The sequence below is a fragment of the Rhinatrema bivittatum genome, chromosome 3, assembly GCF_901001135.1.
Source record: "Rhinatrema bivittatum chromosome 3, aRhiBiv1.1, whole genome shotgun sequence".
Taxonomy (NCBI): Eukaryota; Metazoa; Chordata; class Amphibia; order Gymnophiona; family Rhinatrematidae; genus Rhinatrema; species Rhinatrema bivittatum.
This window is the reverse complement of record NC_042617.1, coordinates 313,178,484-313,201,840: the sequence shown is the minus strand read 5'-3', so window position 1 is coordinate 313,201,840 and position 23,357 is coordinate 313,178,484. Positions and strand designations below refer to the sequence as shown.

General features: G+C 48.5%; 1 protein-coding gene across 6 annotated transcripts in view; it reads left to right on the top strand.

Annotated features, from left to right (window-relative positions):
* PCBP2 (poly(rC) binding protein 2) overlaps positions 1-23,357 on the top strand; it is a 144,064-nt gene that overhangs the window by 34,318 nt on the left and 86,389 nt on the right. For 4 of the 6 annotated variants that reach the window (XM_029595209.1, XM_029595208.1, XM_029595205.1 and 1 more), the window contains exon 7: positions 8,743-8,871. The exons of the other annotated variants lie outside the window; for them this stretch is intronic. In XM_029595209.1, coding sequence (XP_029451069.1) covers positions 8,743-8,871 — 129 coding nt within the window. The remainder of the gene's footprint in view (positions 1-8,742; positions 8,872-23,357) is intronic. 6 annotated transcript variants of the gene reach the window in all.

The window sequence follows — 23,357 nt, the reverse complement described above, 5'->3', positions numbered from 1 at the left end:
CTCAGCCCGGCAACAAACTTTCCAAGGAACGAGGATCCCGCTGGACTAGATGGGGAGAGAGCTCCATCTCTGTCCTTGGAGGAGTTATCCTTGAGTCCAGACCTAAGACAAGGGCCGACGCAGAGGGCTGAGACTGTGTTGCAGCACGGACCGCTTATCGGTGAACACCTTCCTGGATTGCTAGCAAAGGGAACAGCTTTAACTGCAGCTCCGAGAGAAGCAGGACTTGCGGCTACAAACAATCCAGGGACACCGAATGGCGAAGTAATATCAGGTACCGGGCTAAGACCAGGGGTAATCGGGGAAGAACCCTCGGGAGGAACTCTGCAAAATCCTGCGGGAGGAGTACCCGAATTTGCCCCGTTGGTTGTCCCTGAACGCCCTCAGGTTATAACTCTTGTCGCTTTGTGGGAAATGATGGCAGGCATAGTGAATACCTTCAATGGTTTTAATACAAGACTGGAGCATTCAATATTACAAAGTACTAAAATTACTTCTCAAATGCAAAAACAGATAAATGTGATTCCCTGTATGTACCAGGATCAGTCCAGACTGCTGGGTTATGCCTCCCTTCCAGCAGATGGAGTCAGAGAAAACTGAAAAGCACCTCCCATATAACCCGGGGTGCTCCCTGCAATCCTTCAGTATTTCCTCTGACTCCAGCAGATTGAGAGGCATTCCCTGCGGTCCTGATCTCTGGCAATTTTCTTGGGGCTACCCTTGCTAAGAGGATTGAGACTCTGGAAAATAAGTCAAGGCAATTGAATTTGCGTATTTTGAATTTTCCAAGAGTGATTGGAGAGACTCCATATATCACCTTAAAGAAATTTATGGGGGAAATACTGGGAATATCCCAGGAAGAACTTCCATCTATTAATAAATGTTTCCTCCCAAAGTCTGCAGCAACAGCTACTGCTCAGAACTGGCAAATTCAGATATTAATGTGCTGGAGAGAGCAACACTTCTGGTCTCTATTTCCTTAACAGATTTACAACTAGTTATGAGAAAATATTTTGGTTCTTTTCCAGTTTCATATATGAATGCTAATGTTAAAATCTACCCTGACTTGGCTGCTGCTACACAAATAAGACGTAGAGGCTTTTTAGCTCTACGTCAGGAAGTGATTGCCTTAGGTTTTTCTTTTATGTTATAGTTTCCGTGTAAATGCGTGCTCAAGAAAGGAGTAGATACCTTTTATTCTTTTTTTCTCCTGAACAGTTAAAGTCCTTTATTGATTTGAGAAAGCCAGCTACATCGACTCCCACAAATGTATGATTTTTTTCTTGTTTGCTGCATAGCGTGTAAAGGCCGTTTTTCCTTTTGAATATTTTATTTCCTGTAATTCTCTCTTAAAATTCCATGGAGTTGTCCCATTAATGATATTGATTTTTGGGTAAATGGAAATATTTCGATAACAAAAGATGTTGAAGTAATGTGATAGGATTTAGTTTCATCTAGTTTTATTTTTTTTTTTGTTTTCCTTATAATATAATTGGTGGTTCCATTTTCTGTATTGCAAAAATGATGAATTTTTGTAAACTGAAAAGCAGATAAATTAAAAAAAAAAAAGACAATGCAGATCTCTTCCTGTTGTGCCCTGGTGGCTTGCTCATGTCTTCTCGAGAGAGGCAGATAGCTCTGGGGTGCATGCTGGAGAGGTGATCAAACCCGCCGCAACCTTCCTGGCGGACCTAATGCGTACCTCTGCCAGAGGAGTAGTCTCAGTGGTGGCAGCCAGAAGACAACTATGGTTATGGAACTGGTCAGCGGATGTAACTTCTAAGGCGAACCTCACAAAGATGCCCGTCAAGGGTTCTCTTATTTGGAAGCGAACTGGAGAAGCTAGCCAGTCAGTGGGGTGAATTTCTGGTGCCTCGGCTACTGGAAGATGACAGAGGTCACAGCGCCCCTCACCCGTGAGAGGTTGGGCCAGGGGCTCCCAGTGCTTTCTGCCCTACAGAAAGTTGTCATTTCGGTCCTCAAAGGTCTCAGTCCTTTTCAGAACAGACAGCCAAAAAGAGGAGCAGGTTTGGGCTCGGGTTCGACCCAAAATTCCCAATGAAGTTGGGCCAACCCATCCATAGGACGAGGAGATAGGGGGTCGACTATCCCTCTTCTGTCAGCGGTGGGTTGAGATCATGTCTGACAAATGGGTACTGGACATCATATAAAGTTTCGCTCTAGAATTTCACAGCATCCCTCGGGAAAGGTTCATGTCACCTTGCCACTCCCAGCACAAGAAACTGGCAGTAGAATCCACACTGAAAAGGCTCCTCAGTCTGAGGACTATAACTCCAGTACCTACATCCGAAGTAAATACGGGGCATTATTCCATCTTTCATTGTACCCAAGAAAGAGGGTTCATGCTGACCCATCCTAGATCTCAAGTGCATCTACGGTCATCTGTGGATAATTCACTTCTGTGTGGAAACTCTTTACTCTGTCCATAATAGCAGTATAACTGGGAGAGTTTTTAACCTCTCGGAGACCTACTTTCATAGGGCATTGCCTTTGGCTTGGCATTTGTCCCCAGAATATTCTCCAAAATTATGGTGGTCGTGGCAGTGGCACTGAGGAAAGAAGGGATCCTGGTGCACAGTTACTTGGATGACTGGCTGATCCAGGCAAAGTTGTTGGAAGAGAGCATCCAGGTGATCAGCAGGGTCAGGTCCCTCCTACAGGAACTTGGTCGGGTCATGAACATGGACAAGAGCAGCCTCAAGCCCTCCCAGTCCTTAGAGTTCCTGGGGGTTGAAATCGACACCAAGCAAGACAAGGCCTCCCTCCTTCCTTCCTTTCCTCCCTCCCTCAAGGAGAAGGAAACTGGACCAAGTAATGCGCCCCAAAGTGTGGGACTATCTCCAGGTCCTCTGCCTCATGGCATCAACCCTGGAAGTAGTACTGTGGGTGAGGGCACACATGCAGCTTTTCCAACACTCCCTACTGTCACGCTTGAACCCTCTGTCTCAAGACTACTCGATTCGCCTCCACCTACTGATGGAAGTATGCTCTCTGCTCCAGTGGTGGCTACAGGAAGTTCACCTAAGCAAGGGCTTAAGCCTGTCCCCACTGAGTTGGATCATCCTCACGACAGACGTGAGCTTCAGAGGGTGGGGAGCTCACTGTCAGGAACTGACAACCCAGGGACGATGGACCGAGGAAGAGGCAAACTGGAACATAAACTGCCTGGAAGCGCTAGGGATCAGATTAGCATGCCTGCAGTTCAGCCACAGGCTTCAGGGGCAAGCAGTTTGCATGTCTGACAACACAGTAACTGTTGCCTACATCAACTGCCAGGGAGGAACCAAGAGCCACCAGTGTCTCTGGAAATAGACCTTATGGAATAGGCGGAGCTAAACCTACAAGGTATCTCATCCTCCCACGTCACAGCAGACCTCAGCGGGGAAGCCTGGATCCGGGGGAATGGATGCTGTCAACCAGAAGCTTCCAGCTCCTAATAGATCGCTGGGGCCTCCCATCCTTCGATATACTGGCGACATTTCACAATGTGAAGGTTCTCCACAGCAGAGATCAGCACTCCCAAGGGATCGATGCCCTCATCCAGACCTGGCCAGAGGAGGACTCTCCATGGCCTCTACTGGGCAAGATCATCTGCAAGATTGAAGACCAGAGGATTAGGCCTTCTGGTGGCCTCGGATTGGCACAGGCGCCCGTGGTATGCAGACATATGGAGGCTTCTCATGGAGAGTCCCCTTTGCCTTCCCCACACAGGGACCTTATCCAGCAAGGTCTGATTCTTCACGAAGATCCAGCTCTATTCTCTTAAGGGTCTGGCCATTGAGAGGCCTCTCCTGACGGTGGACATTTGGCAGCTGTGATCACCACATAGCCCCGCACGTGGAAGTTCTCAAAGTTCCTGGTGTATGTACAGATCTGGAGAATGAGGCCTGGTGCAGTGTGCCCCTGCAAACAGCCAAGATTACCACGATCCTGGAATTTTTACAGGACTGCCTGAACAAAGGATTGTCCCTCAACTCCCTGATGGTCCAGGTGGCAGCCCTCTCTTGCTTCAGGGCTGAGGTGAATGGAACCAGTCTGTCGGTGCATCCAGATTTGGCCCCTTTCCTAAAAAGGTTAAACAACTCTGCCTACCCTTAAAGTGGCCATTCCCCCTATGGAACCTCAATCTAGTATTGGACTTTCTGGCAGGGCCTTCCTTCAGACCACTGCGCAGTCTGTTGCTACGCCTATTAACACTAAAGACTGTTTTCTTGGTGGCAATATACTTGGCTCGTTACATCTCTGAGCTACAGGTGCTGTCTTGGCGGGAACCATGCTTTCAGTTTACTCCAGGAACAGTACAGCTTCACATAGTCCCCTCCTTACCAAAAGTAGTCTCAAAGGTTTTTACTTGAACCAGTCTGTTTCCTTACTGTCCTCGGATAGACGGAAGACTGCTGCCTCCTATGCCATTCAAATGTTGGTAGACTTTTAGTGCAGTATCTGGAACATTCAGACCCGGTGCACAAGATGGACTGCTTGTTCGTTCTTCACGGGGGAAGAAAACAAGACTAAGCGGCTTTGCGAGTTACCATAGCTCGCTGGATCAAGGAAGTGATCACATGAGTGTACGTAGAGGCCGGGAAGCCCTTCAGGTTGCAATCTATTGAGCAGCGACATGGTCTTCCTAGTACACCTTCTCTAGATTCTATCGCCTGGATGTCCAGGTCCAAGAGGACGTAGCCTTTGCAAGGGTGGTGCTAAGTGGTCCCACGGGCAGCCTCCCACCCCATTTAGGAATAGCTTTTGTACATCCCACTGGTCCTGAGTCCATCTGGCTACATGCTGGGAAATGGAGAAATTACTTGCCTGATAACTTTGTTTTCCTTAGTGTAGACAGATGGACTAAGCATCCCACCCACGGCTGCCCATGAAGGGAATCACCCAGGAGGTGAATCTCTATTCCATGAGGATACAGGTAAGCAGTCACCCTATCCCTAGTTCAGGGCATCTGTAGTATTGCTGGGTTCCAGTGCTTACATTTGGTTGAGTATAGTTGCGGTCTCCAGTTTTTTTAATCGGTTTTTTTAAATCTAGTTTTAAGCAAGTTATAAAGTTGTATCCAAATTCTAATTTGTTTTTCAATAGTATGTCCACAATGGCTTTTGAAGAGAATACTGAATGGCTGAGGTCATTGCAGGGGTATATCTAGGGTGACTGATGTCAGCTTTGAAACCTGACTCAATCTCCATCTGCTAGCAGGAGAGCACATAACCCACTGAGTCCATCTGTCTACATTAAGGAAAACAAAATTATCAGGTAAGTAATTTCTCAATTTGTGGATGGCTGCAACTAGATTGAAGAGGTTGCACCTGGAAATGTGGCACTCACAAAGCCACATGCACCTTCCTTAGACCTAGAATAGATTTGATAGGCCTCTTCTGCCTTTGGGCCCTTGAATTAGAGGGAATACCATTCTCTGCTCTTTTGGAGGCATCAGAATCTTCAGGTGATGTAGATGATCCTAAGTTGAGTGAACCACTTCTAGTTTGGATGGGCAGCACATAGAGAGCTCATATAGGCCTCATGACCTTCTGAGAAAATTCTAAGACATGGATGTCTCCAATGACTGAGGGATCCACTGGTGCACTGTCAACATGATCCTCCAGAAAAAAAGGGCCAACTGTGGGCCCCCCCCTCCCCCTTGATCTCTGGAGAAGAATTGACCAGTTGCACTACCTCGTATTCTTACTCCATCTGGCACCAGTACCAAAACTGCCACAGGAATCCAGAAAGCGCAGCAAACATCTGCCCCTGAAAGGAGGATCCTCTGGCAGATAACCTGGAAGCTCTTCTCATTCCTCTAGGGCTCAGCCTTTGATAATGGACCCACCCAAGTGCTTCCCCGGCTGTTCTAGGTGTTCCCAAACTAAGACTTGCCTGTGAAGGGAAGACTGCCAAGTTGCACCCTGGACCTGAAGAGACTTCTGGTTGCGACAGTGGATATCATATTCCTTGCCAACATATATAGCCAATCATCCATGGCATCTGTGGTGTATGTATGCCACTCTGGCTTGCAATCTCTTTGACTGTTTCATATTCACAGACTGTGCTGCCCATGAACCCTGGAGCTGTTGCACCCTGCACAGATGCCTGGCATGAATCTGCTGCAGACCACAATGAGGATCCTTCTTGCTTAGACCTTTGACATTTAAAGATGGATTTTTCATAACCGGTCATGGGCATCCTTCAGTGCTGTTGACCCCACCACGAATGGTGATCTTCATAGTCTCAGCTGAAACTGATGCATCCACCTTAGGAAGGTTCATCAGCTCTAGAACATCCTTGGTGGTTTATAAAGCTTTGCTATGGCCCCCCACCAATCTTCCACTCTAAAACGACCATCTCAACTGGCCAGTTGAATGGGCATGCTCTAGCCAGGCCATAGGGACCCTCCATGTGATCCAACTGTCCTGACACCAGCTTACTCCCCAGTTCTTTCAAAATGTAGGGGATTTAAAGGAAGGAATTCTCCCTTCTGGAAGAGCCAAGGCCCCCTGGAGTCATTCCCATTAGACTCCTGTCTCTCTTTGTACCATTGGAGACTTATGCCAACAAGTCTTCATCGTTTAGCAACAATCCTGGATTTATTCCACTTTCAAACTGAGACCAGGTCCACCTAACAGCAGTACCCTCTCATGCCAAAGAAGGCACTGTACAATAAAGATACAAACTCCATGGAAAATAACCCAGGATCAGAGCCCCCTGTCCATGACCATCCTCACTCCTAGAATCCACCCGTGAGGCCTCTTCATCGGGCACAGACAGACCATCATAGGGGATGAAGCCAGACCCTCCCCTACATCGGGCAATGTGGGAGCTGCATATGAGATTGCCACTGTTCCCATGATGCAGGGAAGGGAGGCTCTGCTAGCTGCTGCCTCCCTGGCCAACTTTTATTTTCTTCTCCTGGCATGGTCCCTGAGGCCCTGCCTTTGTTGTCTGACTCGCACTTGCCATATTGGCCAGCCATGATGCATCTCTTGGTGTGGTCCCCTGCAGCACCAACACCTCAAAGGCAATCGGGATTGGTCCCGCAGTGCTGTGGAGCAAACTCCTGGTGTTACACCCCCCCCCCTCCCCCCCACAGGCTGACATGCCACTGAAGACCTTCCTCACAATGCTGTCACAGATTCCTGCTGCTGGCTGTTTGTTTTTTTTTTACTCGCTGAGAATAAGACACCAAAGGGAATTGGCTTCTGTATCGGGGTTCGGAGTTGAGCATAGGCTGTGTGGCACATTAGAAGGGAGCTAGACCACTGGCTGTATCCATCTCCATGTTCTTTAGCCTGAACCAAGCAAGATTTTTTAATCCCTTGTTCAGAACTGTACCTGGGGATGGCCCCTGATTAAACAAAAAAAAATGGACTCCCTAGGGTGTTTAAGATTTTTTTTTAATCAGCTCCAGACTGCATGTTTACACCTACCATCTGCTGGAGACAGCAAAATAGAGGGACTGCAGGTGGCACACTAGGTTAAGTAGCAGCATCAGTAAAGCTTTTCTTCTGTCTCTATCCGTTGACGGGGAGGCAAAACCCAGGAGTCTGGACTGATTTGGGGTATGAACAGGAACTTAACATTATCATGTAACACTTTTGACTACCAAGGTATACATCTTAAAATGGATTCACTAAGTATTTGGAAGCCAATGGAGATCAAAATAGTTTTGGAGGAATTCATTGTAGGATGCTTTAAGGATCAGGCTGCTGCATTCTGATCTAACTAAAGGATGTAAATAGATTTTGAAAGTCCAAGTTAATTGTGAAAGCACAAGAGCCTCTATGACAGACCTAAAGTCATTAGGTGATAAAATAGGCTTCAGTCTTCAAATAATTTTTAGTTTATAAAAAGCAAGCTTTGCAGTAGCACTCACTTGAGCCTTCTGTTCTCTGAGGAAATGTTTGTCCTAAATCAGTTTTGCATACATTTTCTTTCCGAATAAGCACGTCTTTGCTGCAGATATAGCTGCTGTCTACTCATAGTCAGGCTCATGAAAGCAGATGGCCTGGAGCCTGCTTTATAGTAGATGTAGTGTGGTGTCACTGCTTGAAATGTACAGAGTAAAATCCAATACAAAAGGGTGAATGTAGAAAGTTAGGCAATATTGGTAAGTATGGTGCCTAGGATGTGCATTATCTCTGTGTAAAACTTGTCACTTAGACACTCCCTTCCACACATGCTTGCTTTCTGTGGTGTCCAAACTGCACTTGGGACTGAAAGCCACCTCTTTTCTCTAGGGTGTTGAACTAAGTAATAGTGGTTGTGGCTCCAGTCCAGATACGGAACACTTGATCTGACATGCTGTGTTCGGTTTGGTTTTTTTTTGTTTTAAATTTTTTGTACTGATTGTGGTTAAAATCATTGGGAGAAAATCACATCAAATATCCACCTCAGTTACCACAGCTGCTCTTGTACATGCCATGCAGGTAGAACTGATTGCCTTGGTTTTGTTTTGTTTCCCCCTCCCAAATGTTTTCAGAAACTCCTAGATTTCCAGAGAATAGGCACCCCTAACCCTATACAGAGCGTTTGAAGTATGATTTCACTTATAGCTATGATCTTATGCTCAGGAACTTTCATGCTATTCTGAGATCCACTTCTGGAAGTGGTGTTCATACCTTGGGGCTGGGTTTTGGGATCTCAGATCATAACATAGTATGCCATGGCATTACATTCAAGGTTGGAGTGACATTTAACATCTTTAATTCTGTAACTCTAAAGGGCACAGGAGCTCAGGTCCAGGTGGCAGGCGATATGCTTCCCAACTCTACGGAGAGAGCCATCACAATTGCTGGGATCCCACAGTCTATCATAGAGTGTGTCAAGCAGATCTGTGTCGTCATGCTGGAGGTGAGCCCAGGAGTGGCATATTGTGTGCATATAGTCTTCTCATGCTTTCTCAATTTTCAAGCAAAAATTATTAATGCTAAAATAACACCACACTAAGTTCAAAACTGACAGGGTGAGGACTGCTGAGTTCATACATACTTTTAATAAAAGAACCTGCTACCAATGTTGTAGGATGCTGAGCTAGATGGCCCTGTGGCCTACCCAGTGGTATAAAAATAAGTAAAACCATTTGAGTATTCTAAAACACTTTTAAGCATTATTATAAATGTGACCATACAGTTCTTGGCTGAGAAATTTTTAAAATTTCTAGTGCAGAATTGTCAATTTGCTTTTCAAAAAACTAATGGAGAAAGTAAACTAACTTTGAAAATACTTCCAAGGTCAGGAAAAATCCTCATGAATTTTAATATAATCATGAAACACACAATCTGATTCTAATCAACAGAAGTAAATTGATAACATGTACAACAAATTTTGAAAATCTTCTGCTCAGTTCATCCTTGTTGGCTGTTTCTGCATAGCATACCAGTTTCAGGTGGTTCAGAATACGGAGTGAAATCTCAATAGAAAGTACTCTTTGTTTCCATGGGGCACAGAGCATACAAAACAATTCAGAACAGGTGAAAAGATGCTTGGGATTTTACATTTCCTATTCATCCAAATTTGTGGGTTATTTATGCCCACTAACCAATAGATGGAGATGGACGAAGGCTGGCTGTCATCCTTACAAGCTCCCAAACTTACCTCAGCCTGCCAGTATTCTGTCTGCAGTAGTACATGGTAGGCAAACATCTCATGTTATGAGCAGAGGCCTAGTTAGGCCTTGTGAAGAAGAGTAACTTTTTAGGATGGACGGGGCAGTTCCTGAGGTGAAGTTGTATACTCCCTTTTTGTGCAGTGCCTTGGAGTGGGGGTTTTCAGTTCATGGATTAGGGCTTAACTGTGATCAGTTAACCCCCTCCCTCCTTTTTGGTTAGTCTCTTCTTGGGGGTGGGGGGAAAAAGAAGTTTTGTTCCTTATGTCATTTCTGGTTGTGCAAATCAGGAATGGTGGCTCAGAGCCCAGTAAAAAGCCTAAGATTGCAGTAGCAGGAATGGGAAGAAGCTCTGTGCTGTGAAGACAATATTGCAGGCATGTGGGGGTACAGAGTTGTCAAGGCAATTGATCCATCTCATTCTGGCTGGTGTTTGCTGCTGTAGTGGGAACTACAGTCAGACAATGCAGATCCAGGACTGTTCTCTGGTCCCTGTGAGGTTGAAAGCTGTGTTCTTTCAGGGCTGTGTTTGCCTCTAGCCTTGAAGGGTCAGTCAATTTCTGCTGAATTTAAGTGCCTACACCAGGCATTTTGTTTAGGATAGAGCTCTGCTCCAGCTCCCTTGCCTGTAGTCTGTGCTCCAAGAGGTAAGTTCATGGGTACAGGCCATATGAGAAGGGAGGAGGATAGGGATGAGATCCTTCAAATCTGATAGCTTTGACTTGTGTTTTATATCCTTGAAGAGGGATCTAAAAAAAACCAGGGAGCCTGGTCACTCACCCTCTGGGAGGGGGGGGGCAGAGCTTGTGTTGCCAAACAGGACGGTGGTAACTTTTTTTTTTTCTTACTTTCATGGCCGGCCCAGCATCCTCTTCATTCCCCCTCCCCCCCCACGCTGCTTTTCAGACCGCCCAATAACTGCTGAGCTCCCATTCTAAATTTAGCCTGATCATCATGCCGCGTGAGAGTGCGCGCGGCTCTCAAGAGCCGGTATTTGTGCCGACTGCCTCTCTGGAGGGGAGGGCACTTCTGGGAAAGCGGTGACCAAACTTTCCTGCTGCGGTTTCAGAGTGCGCCGAGAGCCTGTGAGGCTCGAGAATCAGTCAGCCCTCAGACCCGTTCTGCTTAGTGTGGGAATGGAAGCCATTTTACAAACATTCAGGGCACAAGAGCAAGCAGCTTTGGGGAAGGGGAATTCCCCACCACATTTCACTGGGGCCTCCGGGGGGTGGCGGTTTGCAGGCTGATCAGGAGCACTCATCAGAGGATGGCCCTGGGGGGGCCTTGGATGATTCTTAGTCATTCTCCTCAGAATTTGTTTTGCTGCCCCACAAGGCCTTTAAGGCCTGGAAAGAGCCAGAAGACATGATAGCAGGTCCCTCGTTCAGCTCCACCACCCTTGGTTGGGGGCAAGGACACATCTCAACCCATAAGCGTCCCAAGTCCCCATCAGGGATGGGATCCACAAAGTCCAAACGTCCTCAAGTCTGTTTCTTGTCCGGTGGACAGTTCATCTTCGGAGCATTCGGATGAGAGGACACCCATCCTCAAGGACCTGATGCAGACCAGGATAGCCAGCTCCAGTCTATCAAGCAAGCTGGCACACCAATGGCTGAAGGTGATGACCCAAAGGTGGTTCACGTATTCTGGAAGGATGAATTGGGGATTGAGGTCCCTCAGGAGGATTCACAGCTGAGCGCTGTGGTCCAGTTCAGTCTTTCCCCTTCCATATGTCAGTTTCATGAGTGGGACACTCCGGACTTGGGATTGAAAGTCAGCCGAGCTATGGGCAAATTGTACCCACTACCAGAGGAAGCTCTCGACTTCCTCAAGGTGCCCAAGATGGATGTGGCATTCTCTGCAGTGATAAAGAAAAAGACCACCATCCCAGTGACAGGAGCCACAGCCCTTAAGGATTTGCAGGATCGCAAATTAGTTACAGCTTAAGACTTTTGAAGTCTCTGCTCTCTGGGTCCGTACCACCATGTGAGGCAGTTTTGCACTGAGAGCCAGCCTGCGCTGGGTGCAGCACTTACAATCGGCAGCATCCCTTTCCAATGCAGAAGCTGTTGAGGTCACAGTCGCTTACAGGCCTGGGTAATTGGCCCCGCAGGACCCCCCCCCCAGATGGGGAGGTAGACATGGGAGATTTTTCCCCAGAGTTTATCTTGTTGATTCATAGGCCTTTTTGGCATGGAGACAGACTTCCTTAAAAACCTGGGTGTGCTGGGGATCCCGCTGAGCCCCCTCTGAAGCAGGGACGTCCTGCAGCGCCCGGTGGTCCACTCTCGCCCTGGGGAGGATGGTCGCGGGGATCCCCATGACCCAGGTTTTGGGGCAGGGGTGACACCGGTTCAGAGTCTAGGGGTCGGATCTGCGCAGCTACTGGGTGCGGATTCGGACAAGAATCCTGATCCAGTGGATACGGATGATCCTGATGGGGATGACCTCCCTCCGGTGGAGGATGATCCTACTGTTGTCTGCCTGTTTAAGCGAGATGAGCTTCATCCGCTTATTCCCCAGGTACTGGATGTCCTCTGTCTTAAGATTACGCGATGATTCCGATAATGAAGGGGTTAATCCGGTTCTGGATGTTATTCGGGGAGCATCAACAGCTTTTCCGCTGCCTAAAAGTCCGAAAGTTGGTGACCCGCGAGTGGGATACTCCGGATGTGGGCTTAAAGGTGGATAGGGTGATGGGAAAACTCTACCCACTGTCGTCAGAGGTGCTGGACCTGCTGAAGATTCCGAAAGTGGATGCAGCCGTCTCGGTCACAAAAGACCATGATATCCGTGGCGGGATCTGCCGCCTTAAAGGACATGCAGGACCGAAAGCTGGAGATCCAGTTGAAGCGGGTTTTTTAAAGTGGCTGCTTTGAGCCTTCGAGCAGCAGTCTGCGCTAGTCTTATGCAACGAGCGTGCCTGTGCTGGGTCCAAGAGGCGAGTACTAATGCGGTGGACGCCAATGATGGAGCGTTGCAGCTGGCCAGTTTGGAAGCCGGAATTGCGTATGAAGCAGATGCGCTATATGACCTCATTTGGACCTCTGCTTGATCCATGGTGTCAGTGATGGCAGCTAGTCTCCTTCTCTGGTTACAGAATTGGGCAGCGGACCTCTCCTCAAAATCCCAACTTTGTAACTGTCCCTTCAAGGGCAAGCTTCTCTTTGGGAAGGAGTTGGATCAGTTGGTCAAACTCCTCGGGGAGTCCAAGGGCCATAGGTTGCCAAAGGATAGAGCAACCAAGAAAGTTTTTTTTCCACCCTCGGACTAGTTTTCGGGACTCTCACAGTTTTCGATCTGGCAGATATTCCGCTCCAGCGGGTCCTGTTGGCGGCCCGGTGTCCTAAGTCGACACCGGGCCGCCAACAGTCCTTTTGTGGTGGCCGCCGCTCCAGGAGGGACTCTGGACACCTCAGGGTGGGTAGCAGTAAACCCGCACAATGAAGCCACGAGCACCCATTCAGTCGTAGAAGCTATCTGAGGCAGATTATCCGGCTTTTATGCGGAATGGGCAAGAATAACCTCAGATCGCTGAGTCTTAGAGGTGATCGGGGATGGTTACGCCCTGGAGTTTGCGCGTCCAGTCCGGGAAGTGTTCGTGGAGTCCCGTATGCTCTCTTGCGCCAAACGCAAGGCGGTACAGGATACCCTGCAGCGGCTGCTCTACCTCAGAGCCGTTGTGCCGGAAGCGCAGCAGGGATGAGGACAGAACTCCAATTTACTTCTTGGTCCAAAAAAAAGAGGGCACTTTTCGTCCCATCCTCGATCTGCAGAAACTCAACTGTCTCAGGGTCCCTCATTTTTGTATGGAAACCCTATGGACTGTGATGGTGGCACTTCGAAAGGGAGAGGTTTCTAGTGTCCCCCGGATCTCATGGAGGCATATCTTCATATTCCGATCCGGATGAATCATCAGTGGTTCCTGCACTTCAAGGTCTTGGGTCAGCATTTCCAGTTTCTTGCCCTTCCGTTTGGCCTGGCCACAGCTTCTCGGACTTTCACCAAGGTTAAGGTGGTGGTAGCGGCTTTCCTTCGCAAGGAGGGTATTCTGGTCCATCCTTACCTGGTCGTCTGGTTGATTCGCGCCAAGTCTCAGGAGGATTGTGTACGGTCCACCCACACAGTGATGGTCACCTTACAGTCACTCAGGTAGGTCATCCAATGTGCAGAAAAGTCATTTGGAACCTACCCAGAAGCAGATTTACTTGGGAGCATGATTCGATAACATTACAAGGCAAGGTGTTTCTGGCAGAGGATAGTCTGCAGAAGTTGCAAGAACAGATTCACCCTCTCCTGTGGAGCGAGCAGCCCACACAGTGTGGTGGCATCTGCAAGTCCTGGGCTCCATGGCTTCCACCTTGGATTTGGTGCCCTGGGCATTCGCTCACTTGTGACCATTACAACGTGCGCTCTTGTTGCACTGGAGGCTGGTGTTGGAACAGTTCCATCTCCCAATGCCGCTACTTCCCGAGTCCAGACTCAGTCTGTTGCGCGACAATCTGGAATGGGGGGTGGACTTGGATCCTCTGATTTGGATAATCTCCACGGATGCCAGTCTGTCCGGCTAGGGGAGCAGTGTGTGAGGACACAACCGCCCAAGGGCTCTGGTCTCCGACAGAGGGGTCCTGGTCCATCAATCGACTCGATACGAGAACCATACAGCTGGCCTTACAGGCGTTTCTCCCCTGGATACAGAACAGCATGGTTCGCGTGTTCTCAGACAATGTGACGACTGTAGCTTACATCAACCGCCAAGGGGGCACAAGAAGTCTCGCGGTTGCGCTCGCGGCGTGCCTTCTGTTCGCCTGGGCAGAGCGCCAGCTCCAGGGAATTGCAACTTCTCACATTGCGGGAGTGGAGAACGTGCAGGCCGGTTTTTTTTTTTTTTTTCGATCCAGGGGAATGGGAACTCTCACGACGCGTGGAACCTCATTTGCTCCCGGTGGGGTGTGCCGCAGTTGGATCTGATGGCAACCAGGGCAAACGCGAAGACTGACAGATTTTTCAGCTGTCAGCGAGAGCAGGGCTCGGTGGGTCTCGACGCGCTGGTGTTCCTGGCCCACGGGGATTCTTCTGTACGCCTTTCCTCCGTGGCCCCTCATCGGTCGACTTCTTCATTGCATCGAACTCCATCCCGGCAGGGTGCTGCTGGTGGTGCCGGAGTGGCTGCGTCGCCCGTGGTTTGCGGATCTGATTCGCCTGGCCCTAGAGCAGTGGTTCTCAATCCTGTCCTGGGGACCCCCCCAGCCAGTCTGGTTTTTAGGATATCCACAATGAATATGCATGAGAGAGAATTTGCATACACTGCCTCCATATAACATACACATTTTCTCTCATGCATATTCATTGTGGATATCCTGAAAACCAGACTGGCTGGGGGGGTCCCCAGGACAGGGTTGAGAACCACTGCCCTAGAGTTGCAACTTGCTCATCTACCGCATCTTCTCCGGGGGCCCATATTTTCGGATTGGGAGGATCACGTCTCTCTCGCGGCCTGGCTTTTGAGAGGCGACGTTTATGCTTGAAGGGTTATTCCGAGCAGGTTATTTCCTCGCTCCTACAGGCTCTCCGTCAAGCCATGTCTGTGGCTTATGTGTGCGTTTTGGAAACTGTTTGAGGCATGGTGTATCCAACGCTCCTGCAATCCGTTGACGGACATCATCTGGGTGCTTGAATTTTTGCAGCAAGGACTTGCTAGGGGGTTAGCATTTTAATTCCCTTTGGGTTCAGGTGGTAGTGTTGGGCGCCTTGTGGGGTCGGTTGAATGGTGTGTCTAGCTGTCCATCCGGATATTGCTCGCTTTTCAAAGGGGTTAAACATCTGCATCTGCCTGTCCGGCCTCTATGTCCCGATTGGAGTTTGAATCTAGTTCTCCGGGTGCTGTGCGAAGCCCCCTTTGAGCCTCTGCGCAGGGCTTCGTTGAAGGATCTGACTTTAAAAACTGTTTTTGGTGGCTATTTGCTCGGCCCGCCGGATTTTGGAATTGCAGGCATTGTGTGCCGCGATCCCTTTCGGCTTTATGACTATATATAGAATTTCCCTGCACGTCGTTTCGGCCTTCCGTGTCAATCAGGCGGTGGATCTTCCCAGTTTTCTGCACTGGGCTCAGGATTCCTCTCAGGGCAGGGACCTTCATCTATTGGATGTCGGCATATTTTGCTGCGCTACCTGGAGGTTACTAATAATTTCCGACGTTCGGATCATTTGTTTCTCCTGTTTGGGAGGGCGCAAACAGGTTGACAAGACGTCTAAGGAGACCATCTCTCCTTGGATTAAGGAAGCCAACAGTTCCGCCTACATTTCCCGAGGGCATCAAGTGCCGTTGGGTCTCAGAGCACATTAAACCAGGGCACAAGCGACCTCTTGGGTGGAGTGTCAACTCCTGTCACCTCAGATTTGTAGGGCGGCAGTAGTGTGGTCTTTAGTGAAAGTGTGTAAACATTATCGCTTGGAAATTAAAGCTGATGATGGATCGTTCTTTGAGTGTATTGCGTGCGGGTCTTTCGGGTTCCTGCCCAAATAGGGTGGCTTGGGTACATCCCACTTTTCTGGACTGATCTGGGTATGTTGAGGAAACAAAATTAGCAGGTAAGAACCAATTTTCTGTTCCTGTAATATCACAAATCAGTCCAGAGGCCCACCCCTTTCTTCAGATACCGAAAGACTGCATTGCCTTAAGATTTGCTGTTTTTTTTTAATTACGGAACTCCGTGTTGACAGTTACTCAATGGAGCAGTTTCTGAGTCTGAGGCCGCAGGTTGTTTTTTTGTTTGGGTTTCAACCTTGGCCACTAGTTAGTTCTGTTAGTGTGGGCTTGGGTACAGGCCAATACTGAGGGACTGCAGGTGGCACTCTCAACGTTCTAATTGTTCTGACTCCACCTGCTGGTAGGGATACACAACCCGCTTTCCTGGACTGATCTGTGGTATTAGCAGGTAAGAAGAACCAGTTTTCATTTCAGCCAACAATTGGAGGACATGATTAAGTCTCTGGGAGAGAACAAGGTCCATAAGTTACCAAAGGATAAGCCTAGGACGAGAGGATCCTTTCCCCAGCGTTCAAGGTACCAGGGGAATCGCTGTTTTCAATCTTCCCGATCCTCCGGGTCCTCGTCTCGTCAGGGTCCTAGCTGGCAACATTCCTGTAAACCAGTCCTTTCGAGGCCAAAGTCCTGGCAGAGATGGAGCCCTACAGGCACATGGGGGTCTCAGGTCCACACAATGAAGCAATGCCAGTTCACTCCTCCATACTGAAGATAAGGGGCAGGCTTTCCCTTTGTCTAGGGGAGTGGACCAATTTGACCCCCGATCAGTGGGTCTAAATGTAATAGAATATGGCTACGCTTTAGATCTTGTGCAAGTGATTTCTGATTTTCTCTTACAAGAAACGTCTGGCTGTACACAACACTTTAAGACATCTGCAGGACTTGGGCGCCATAGTACCAGTACCCACAGGAGAACTCAGGCAAGGTCCCTACTCCATTTACTTCATGGTTCCCAAGAAGGAAGGCACTTTCTGACCCATCCTTGACTTAGTCAATCGGACTCTAAGGGTGCCCCGATTTCGCATGGAAACTCTCCGTTCTGTGATAGTGTCCGTTCACAGGGAAGAGTTCTTGGCTTCTCTAGACCTGACCGAGGCGTATTTGTACATACGTTTGATAAGAACATAAGAAATTGCCATGCTGGTCAGACAAACTGTCCAACAAGCCCAGCATTCTGTTTCCAACAGAGGCCAAACCAGGCCACAAGAACCTGGCAATTATCCAAACACTAAGAAGATCCCTTGCTACTGATGCAATTAATAGCAGTGGCTATTCCTTAAGTCAACTTGATTAATAGCAGTTAATGGACTTCTCCTCCAAGAACTTATCCAAACCTTTTTTGAACCCAGCTACACCAACTGCACTAACCACATCCTCTGGCAACAAATTCCAGAACTTTATTGTGCATTGAGTGAAAAAGAATTTTCTCCGATTAGTTTTAAATGTGCTACTTGCTAACTTCATGGAATGCCCCCTGGTCCTTCTATTATTCGAAAGTGTAAATAACCGAGTCACATCTACTCGTTCAAGACCTCTCATGATATTATAGACCTCTATCATATCCCCCCTCAGCTGTCTCTTCTCCAAGCTGAACAGCCCTAACCTCTTCAGCCTTTCCTCATAGGGGAGCTGATCCATCCCCTTTATCATGTTGGTGGTCGGGGTGGATGGGTATCTGGTTCGCAATCCTCTGCCATCACTTTCAATTTTGTGCACTGCCTTTCGGTCTCGCAACGGCACCCAGGGTATTCACCAAAATAATGGTTGTAGCAGCAGCTCTCCGGGGAGAATGTATACTAGTGCATCCTTACCTGGATGATTGGCTGATTCGTGCGAAATCGGAGGACCTTTGCCTGAAAGCAGTACATCGGGTCCTACAACTGAGCTCACTGGGCTGGGTTGTCAATCCGGATGAGTCATCTAGTTCCTTCCAGTCTTTGGAGTTTTGGGTGTTCGGTTCGACACACTCCTGGGCAAGGTTTTTCTTACCAAGGAGAGACTTACCAAGGTGCAAACTCATGTGGAGTCTCTGTGTTCCATGCCTTGTCCCAGGGTCTGGCATTATTTACAGGTTCTAGGTTTGATGGCTTCCACACTCTATCTTGTCCCATGGGCCTTTGTGCATATGCGACCTCTTCAGTCAGCATTTCTCTCCCATTGGAATCTTCTCTTCGAACAGTTTCATCTTCTCCTGCCACTGACGGATGCAGTGCGTTCCAGTCTTATTTGGTGGCTTCTCCTGGACAATTTGCATTGAGGACTTGGAAATTCCCTCTTGGACAGTGGTAACCACTGATGCGAGTCTCTCTCCGGTTGGGGAGCAGTCTGTCAGAGCGGTGCAAGGCCAGTGGGCAAGAACTGAGTCGATCAATCTGTTGGAGACCAGAACTGTTTGGTTAACTCTGCAAGCCCGCTTTCCCTTGGTAAAGGGAATGTCAGTAAGAGTACTATCCGACAATGCGACGATGGTGGCCTACATCAGTCGTAAAGGTGGAACCAAGAGTTGACCAGTGGCGATGGAGGCCCAGCTTTTGATCAGCTGGGCGGAGCAGCACCTGTACAAGATTGTCCACTCCAGCTATGTGTAAGCAGATTTTATTTTTCTCAGCCGCCACCAGCTGGACCCAGGAGAGTGGGAACTCTCCGAGGCCTTTAGTCTTCTGTGCAACCACTGGACCACGGCCTCCATGGACCTGATGGCGTACCTCAATGCCAAGGCTCCACGATTCTTCAGCCGACAGAGGGCGTGGATGCTCTGGTCCTTCTCTGGCCAAAAGACCTTCTGTTGTACGTATTTCCGCCTTGGCCGTTGGTTGGCAAGGTTCTGCGTCACATTGAAGCTCATCCGGGCGAAGTAGTACTAATGGCACCAGAATGGCCGCTTTGCCCTTGGTTTGCAGACCTCATGAATCTAGCAGTGGTCGGACCTCTGAGGTTTCATCAGTCTCCGAATCTTCTGCACCAAGGCCCCATTTGTTTGAGAGGCAGATCACTTCTGTCTAGCAGCATGGCTTTTGAAAGGCAGAGATTAAGGTATAAAGGTTACTCGGATGCAGTGATTGCCACACTCTTACAGTCTCGCAAAACTACCTCCAAGGCGTATGTCAATTTGGGATGTGTTTGAGACCTGGTGTTTGTCCATGAGGTGGAGCTGTCCAGGGCTTCGATTGCAGATGTTCTGGACTTTTTGCAGGCAGGTCTAGTGAAGGGGTTGGCCTTTAATTCCCTGAGAGTCCAAGTGGCAGCCCTTGGCTGTTTTCGAGGTAAGGTGCAGGGCTTTGCCCTAGCATCCCATCCAGATGTGACTTTTCTGCGTGGGGCTAAGAATCTGGTCCTCCGCGCCCTTTGTAATGCGCCTTTCGAGCTGTTGAAGCGAGCGACTCTGAAGGATATGACTGAAAGTGGTCTTCTCGTAGCTATCTCCTCAGCAAGGCATGTATCGGAGTTTCAGGCCTTATCTTGCAGGGAGCCCTTCCTACACATTACTGAGGCAGGGGTCTCCTTGCGGACAGTTCCCTCCTTTCTCCCAAAAGTGGTATCCTTTCATTTGAATCAGTTGGTGGAGCTCCCTTCCTTTGCAGACCTGGATTATTCTACTCCCGAGTCTAGGGATCTAAGGAAGTTGGATGTGAAACGAGTGCTGTTGCATTACTTGGAGGTTACAGTTTGTGTTTCAGACCATCTTTTCATCCTGTGGAGTGGCCCCAGGAGGGGGTCAAAAAGCTTCAAGGGCCACTATTGTGCGCTGGCTGAAGGAAGCTATTGTCTTTGCATACCTAGTTCAGGGCCGTCCGATCCCAGTTGGTCTTCAGGCTTATTCTATGCAATCGCAAGTGGCCTCATGGGCAGAATGTCAAGTGTCACCGCAGGAAATTTGTAGGGCAGCTACTTGGAAATCTACACATACTTTTTTGCTAGACATTATCGCCTGGATGTCTGGGCCCCAGAGCCTGGTTCCTTCGGGGCTAGTGTGCTCTGAGTGGGACTCTGTCCCACCCTGGTTAGGGGAAGCTTTGGTACATCCCCGGAGTCTGGACTGATCCAGGTACATACAGGGAAAGGAAAATTTTGGTCCTTACCTGCTAATTTTCGTTCCTGTAGTTCCACGGATCAGTCCAGAGTCCCACCCATTTTAGTTAGGGGAAACAGTCTGCTTAGTCGTTAGTTATTTTATATTATGCAGCTTTATCATGTTCTTATAGGGTATGCCCCCCTTACAGGGTGTGAGTATGGGCATGTTTTGTTACATTACAGGTTTTTCATTCCCTCTGCTCTTCAGGGGGAAGTTTTGTCATAGTGGAAGTTATGATTTAACCTTTCTGCTTGGGTACAGTATAATACTGACAGACTCTAGGTGGCACCTCAGGGTATAGGGCAGAGTCCGTTCAAACGTCTGTCTCCATCTGCTGGAGGGGAGGCAAAACCCAGGAATCTGGACTGATCCTTGGTACTACAGGAATGAAAATTAGCAGGTAAGGACCAATTTTCCTATATTTCAGAGTCAATCCTTACCAAGTTGTCTTTTAAGGGGTGCTTGTTTGAGGAAGTGTTAGAGGATTGATCGATGGAGGGAATTGCAATTTCCTTGGTTACCAGAGGATAGGAAGTCAACTTCCCAGTGTTCTCAGGCAAAGGGGCGATTTTTGCAGCCCTCAGCGTTTTTGCCCTACCAGAATTTCAGGTAATCAGAGACCCTATACGTTCAGAAGGTCTGCCCTTTTGGGCAAAGAAGCCAGGTAAGGATGGCACCTGGATCTGGAGCTCTTCAATCCTTCCAATGATGTTTTTTGGTGTCCGTCCTCCGGTTCCAGAGATAGGTGGGTACCTGTCTCAAAATTTTTTTTTCCAATTTTGTTGGTTGCAATATTTTTTTAAATTTTTTTTTTTTTTACATTCAAGAATCACTTGAAGAAAAATTTCAATGACATTAACACTCAAAACATCTCAAATTAACACCTTAAATGGGGTACTATGACATTAAGATTGTTTGTTTGTTTTTCCTAAGTCCTCTATCTGGGGAGGACCCAAACCCAGAAGACAACTTTACTCATTTAAAGAAAATATCACAATGAGAAAGCTAGCAAACGGGGAATGGTCATGTTACCGAAAGAATTCCAACCCTTACAAGGTTACACAGATTCTAGTATAGGCCTTGGCTTTGGGGGGTCCGGGCGACAATCTGCAGCAGTCTCATGCAGCGGGCAAACCTTAGGTGGGTTCAGCAATTACTCAGCACCCAGGACCTCCCGTCTGCAGAGGCAGAGCAGGCGGAACGCTTAGAAGGCGCCATTGCATACGGCGCGGACGCCCTGTACGACTTGCTTCGCGTACAGGCCAAGGCAATGGTTTCCGTGGTTTCGGCCAGACATCTCCTTTGGCTGCGCAACTGGTCCATGGACTCTTCATCCAAGGCTCAGCTGGGCACACTTCCTTTCAAGGGCAAATTGCCTTTTGGAGAGGACCTGGAACAACTTATTAAATCTTTGGGCGAAAACAAGGTCCATAAGCTGCCGGAGGACCACCCTAAACAGTCTAAGTCTTTCTTCCCGACGCGTACCCGCTTCCGGGGACAATGCCGGTAAAACAGGGCGCGCAGTACCTTTCCCAGAGGAGGCACCTCCAGGTCAGTCATGGTTTCATTCCTTTCGGGGCTGCCGGGCCTTCCGAGATGGTAGTCGGCAACACCCGGCCACCAAGTCCGTTCCCCAATGAGATCCGGCCGGTCCATTCTTCCGCTCGAAACTTAGGTGGGCGCCTTGCTCTGTTTTGTGAGGAATGGGCCAAAATCACATGTGATCAGTGGGTCCTCGAAGTGATAGGAAGTGGTTATGTGTTAGAATTTGCCAGGGACCTACCGGATCTTCATCTTGTTTCTCCCTACAGTCTGCCAAACCCTAGCCAGGCTCCAGGAACTTGGGGCAGTAATCCCGGTACCAGTAGAGGAACAAAACTTCCACTTCGCTTACCTATGGTTCCTGGTGTAGCGGGTTGCAGGTTTCACCATGAAGGGCCACAGTAGTACACATTCTCACGTTCTTGCAGGAAGACCTGAAGAAAGGTTTGACGTACAACTCGCTTTGTGTTCAGGTTGCAACCTTGGGCTGTTTGTGAGGTAAAGTGGATGGTACTTCCCTTGCAGGGCAACCGGATGTGGGTGGTTTTCTGAAGGGGGGCCAAGCATTTGCACCTGCTGGTGCGACCGGTCTGCCCTTCGTGGAGTTTGAACCTGGTTCTCTGGGCACTATGCGAAATGCCTTTTGAGTCTCAAGCGGGCCACGTTGAAGGATCTGACACTTAAAGCGGTGTTTCTCATGGCTATCTGTTCGGCAATACGGATATCAGAGATTCAAGCGTTGTATTGTCGGGAGCTGTTCTTGCGGATTTCAGACTCGGGAGTTTCGCTTCGGACGGTACCTTCTTTCTGAAGGTGGTATCGGCTTTTCATATGAATCAGTCCGAGTTACCGGCCTTTTCAGATTTGGATCACGATTCTCCTCAGGCTCAGGATTTAAGAAAATTGGACGTTCGGGTACTTCTTAGGTACTTGGAAGTGCGAAGTGACTAATGCCTTTTGGTTGTCAGACCATCTTTTTGTTTTATGGAGTGGTTCTAAGAAGGGGCAGAATCCGTCCAAGGCCACTATTGCCCGATGGTTAAAGGAATCCATTGCATTGGCGTACATATGTAAAGGCCGACCAGTACCAGATGGTCTTAAAGCACATTCTATCAGTTCTCAGGCGGCATCTTGGGCGGAGAGTCTGTGTTTCTCCTCGGGAGATTTGCCAAGCGGCAACTTGGAAATCTTTGCACACCTTTGCTAGGCATTACTGCTTGGATGTCAGAGCTCCGGATGTCTTTGTTTTGGTAGCGGAGTGCTCAAAGCAGGACTTACAGTGTCCCACTCCAGTTAAAGCAGCTTGGGTACATCCCAGCAGTCTGGACTGATCCAGGTACGTACAGGGAAAGGAAAATTAGTTCTTACCTACTAACTTTCGTTCCTGTAATACCATGGATCAGTCCAGACACCCACCCAGATAGTCTGGTAAGTCTGTTTTCTTTCAGTTTCTCCCTGCACAGGGGATTTGAAGATTATACATGGTGTATGAAGGCCACACACAACTTCATATGAGGAACGGAAGAATCTCCACTCCTTGCATGTACATAGTTCAACAAGTTGGAACAATT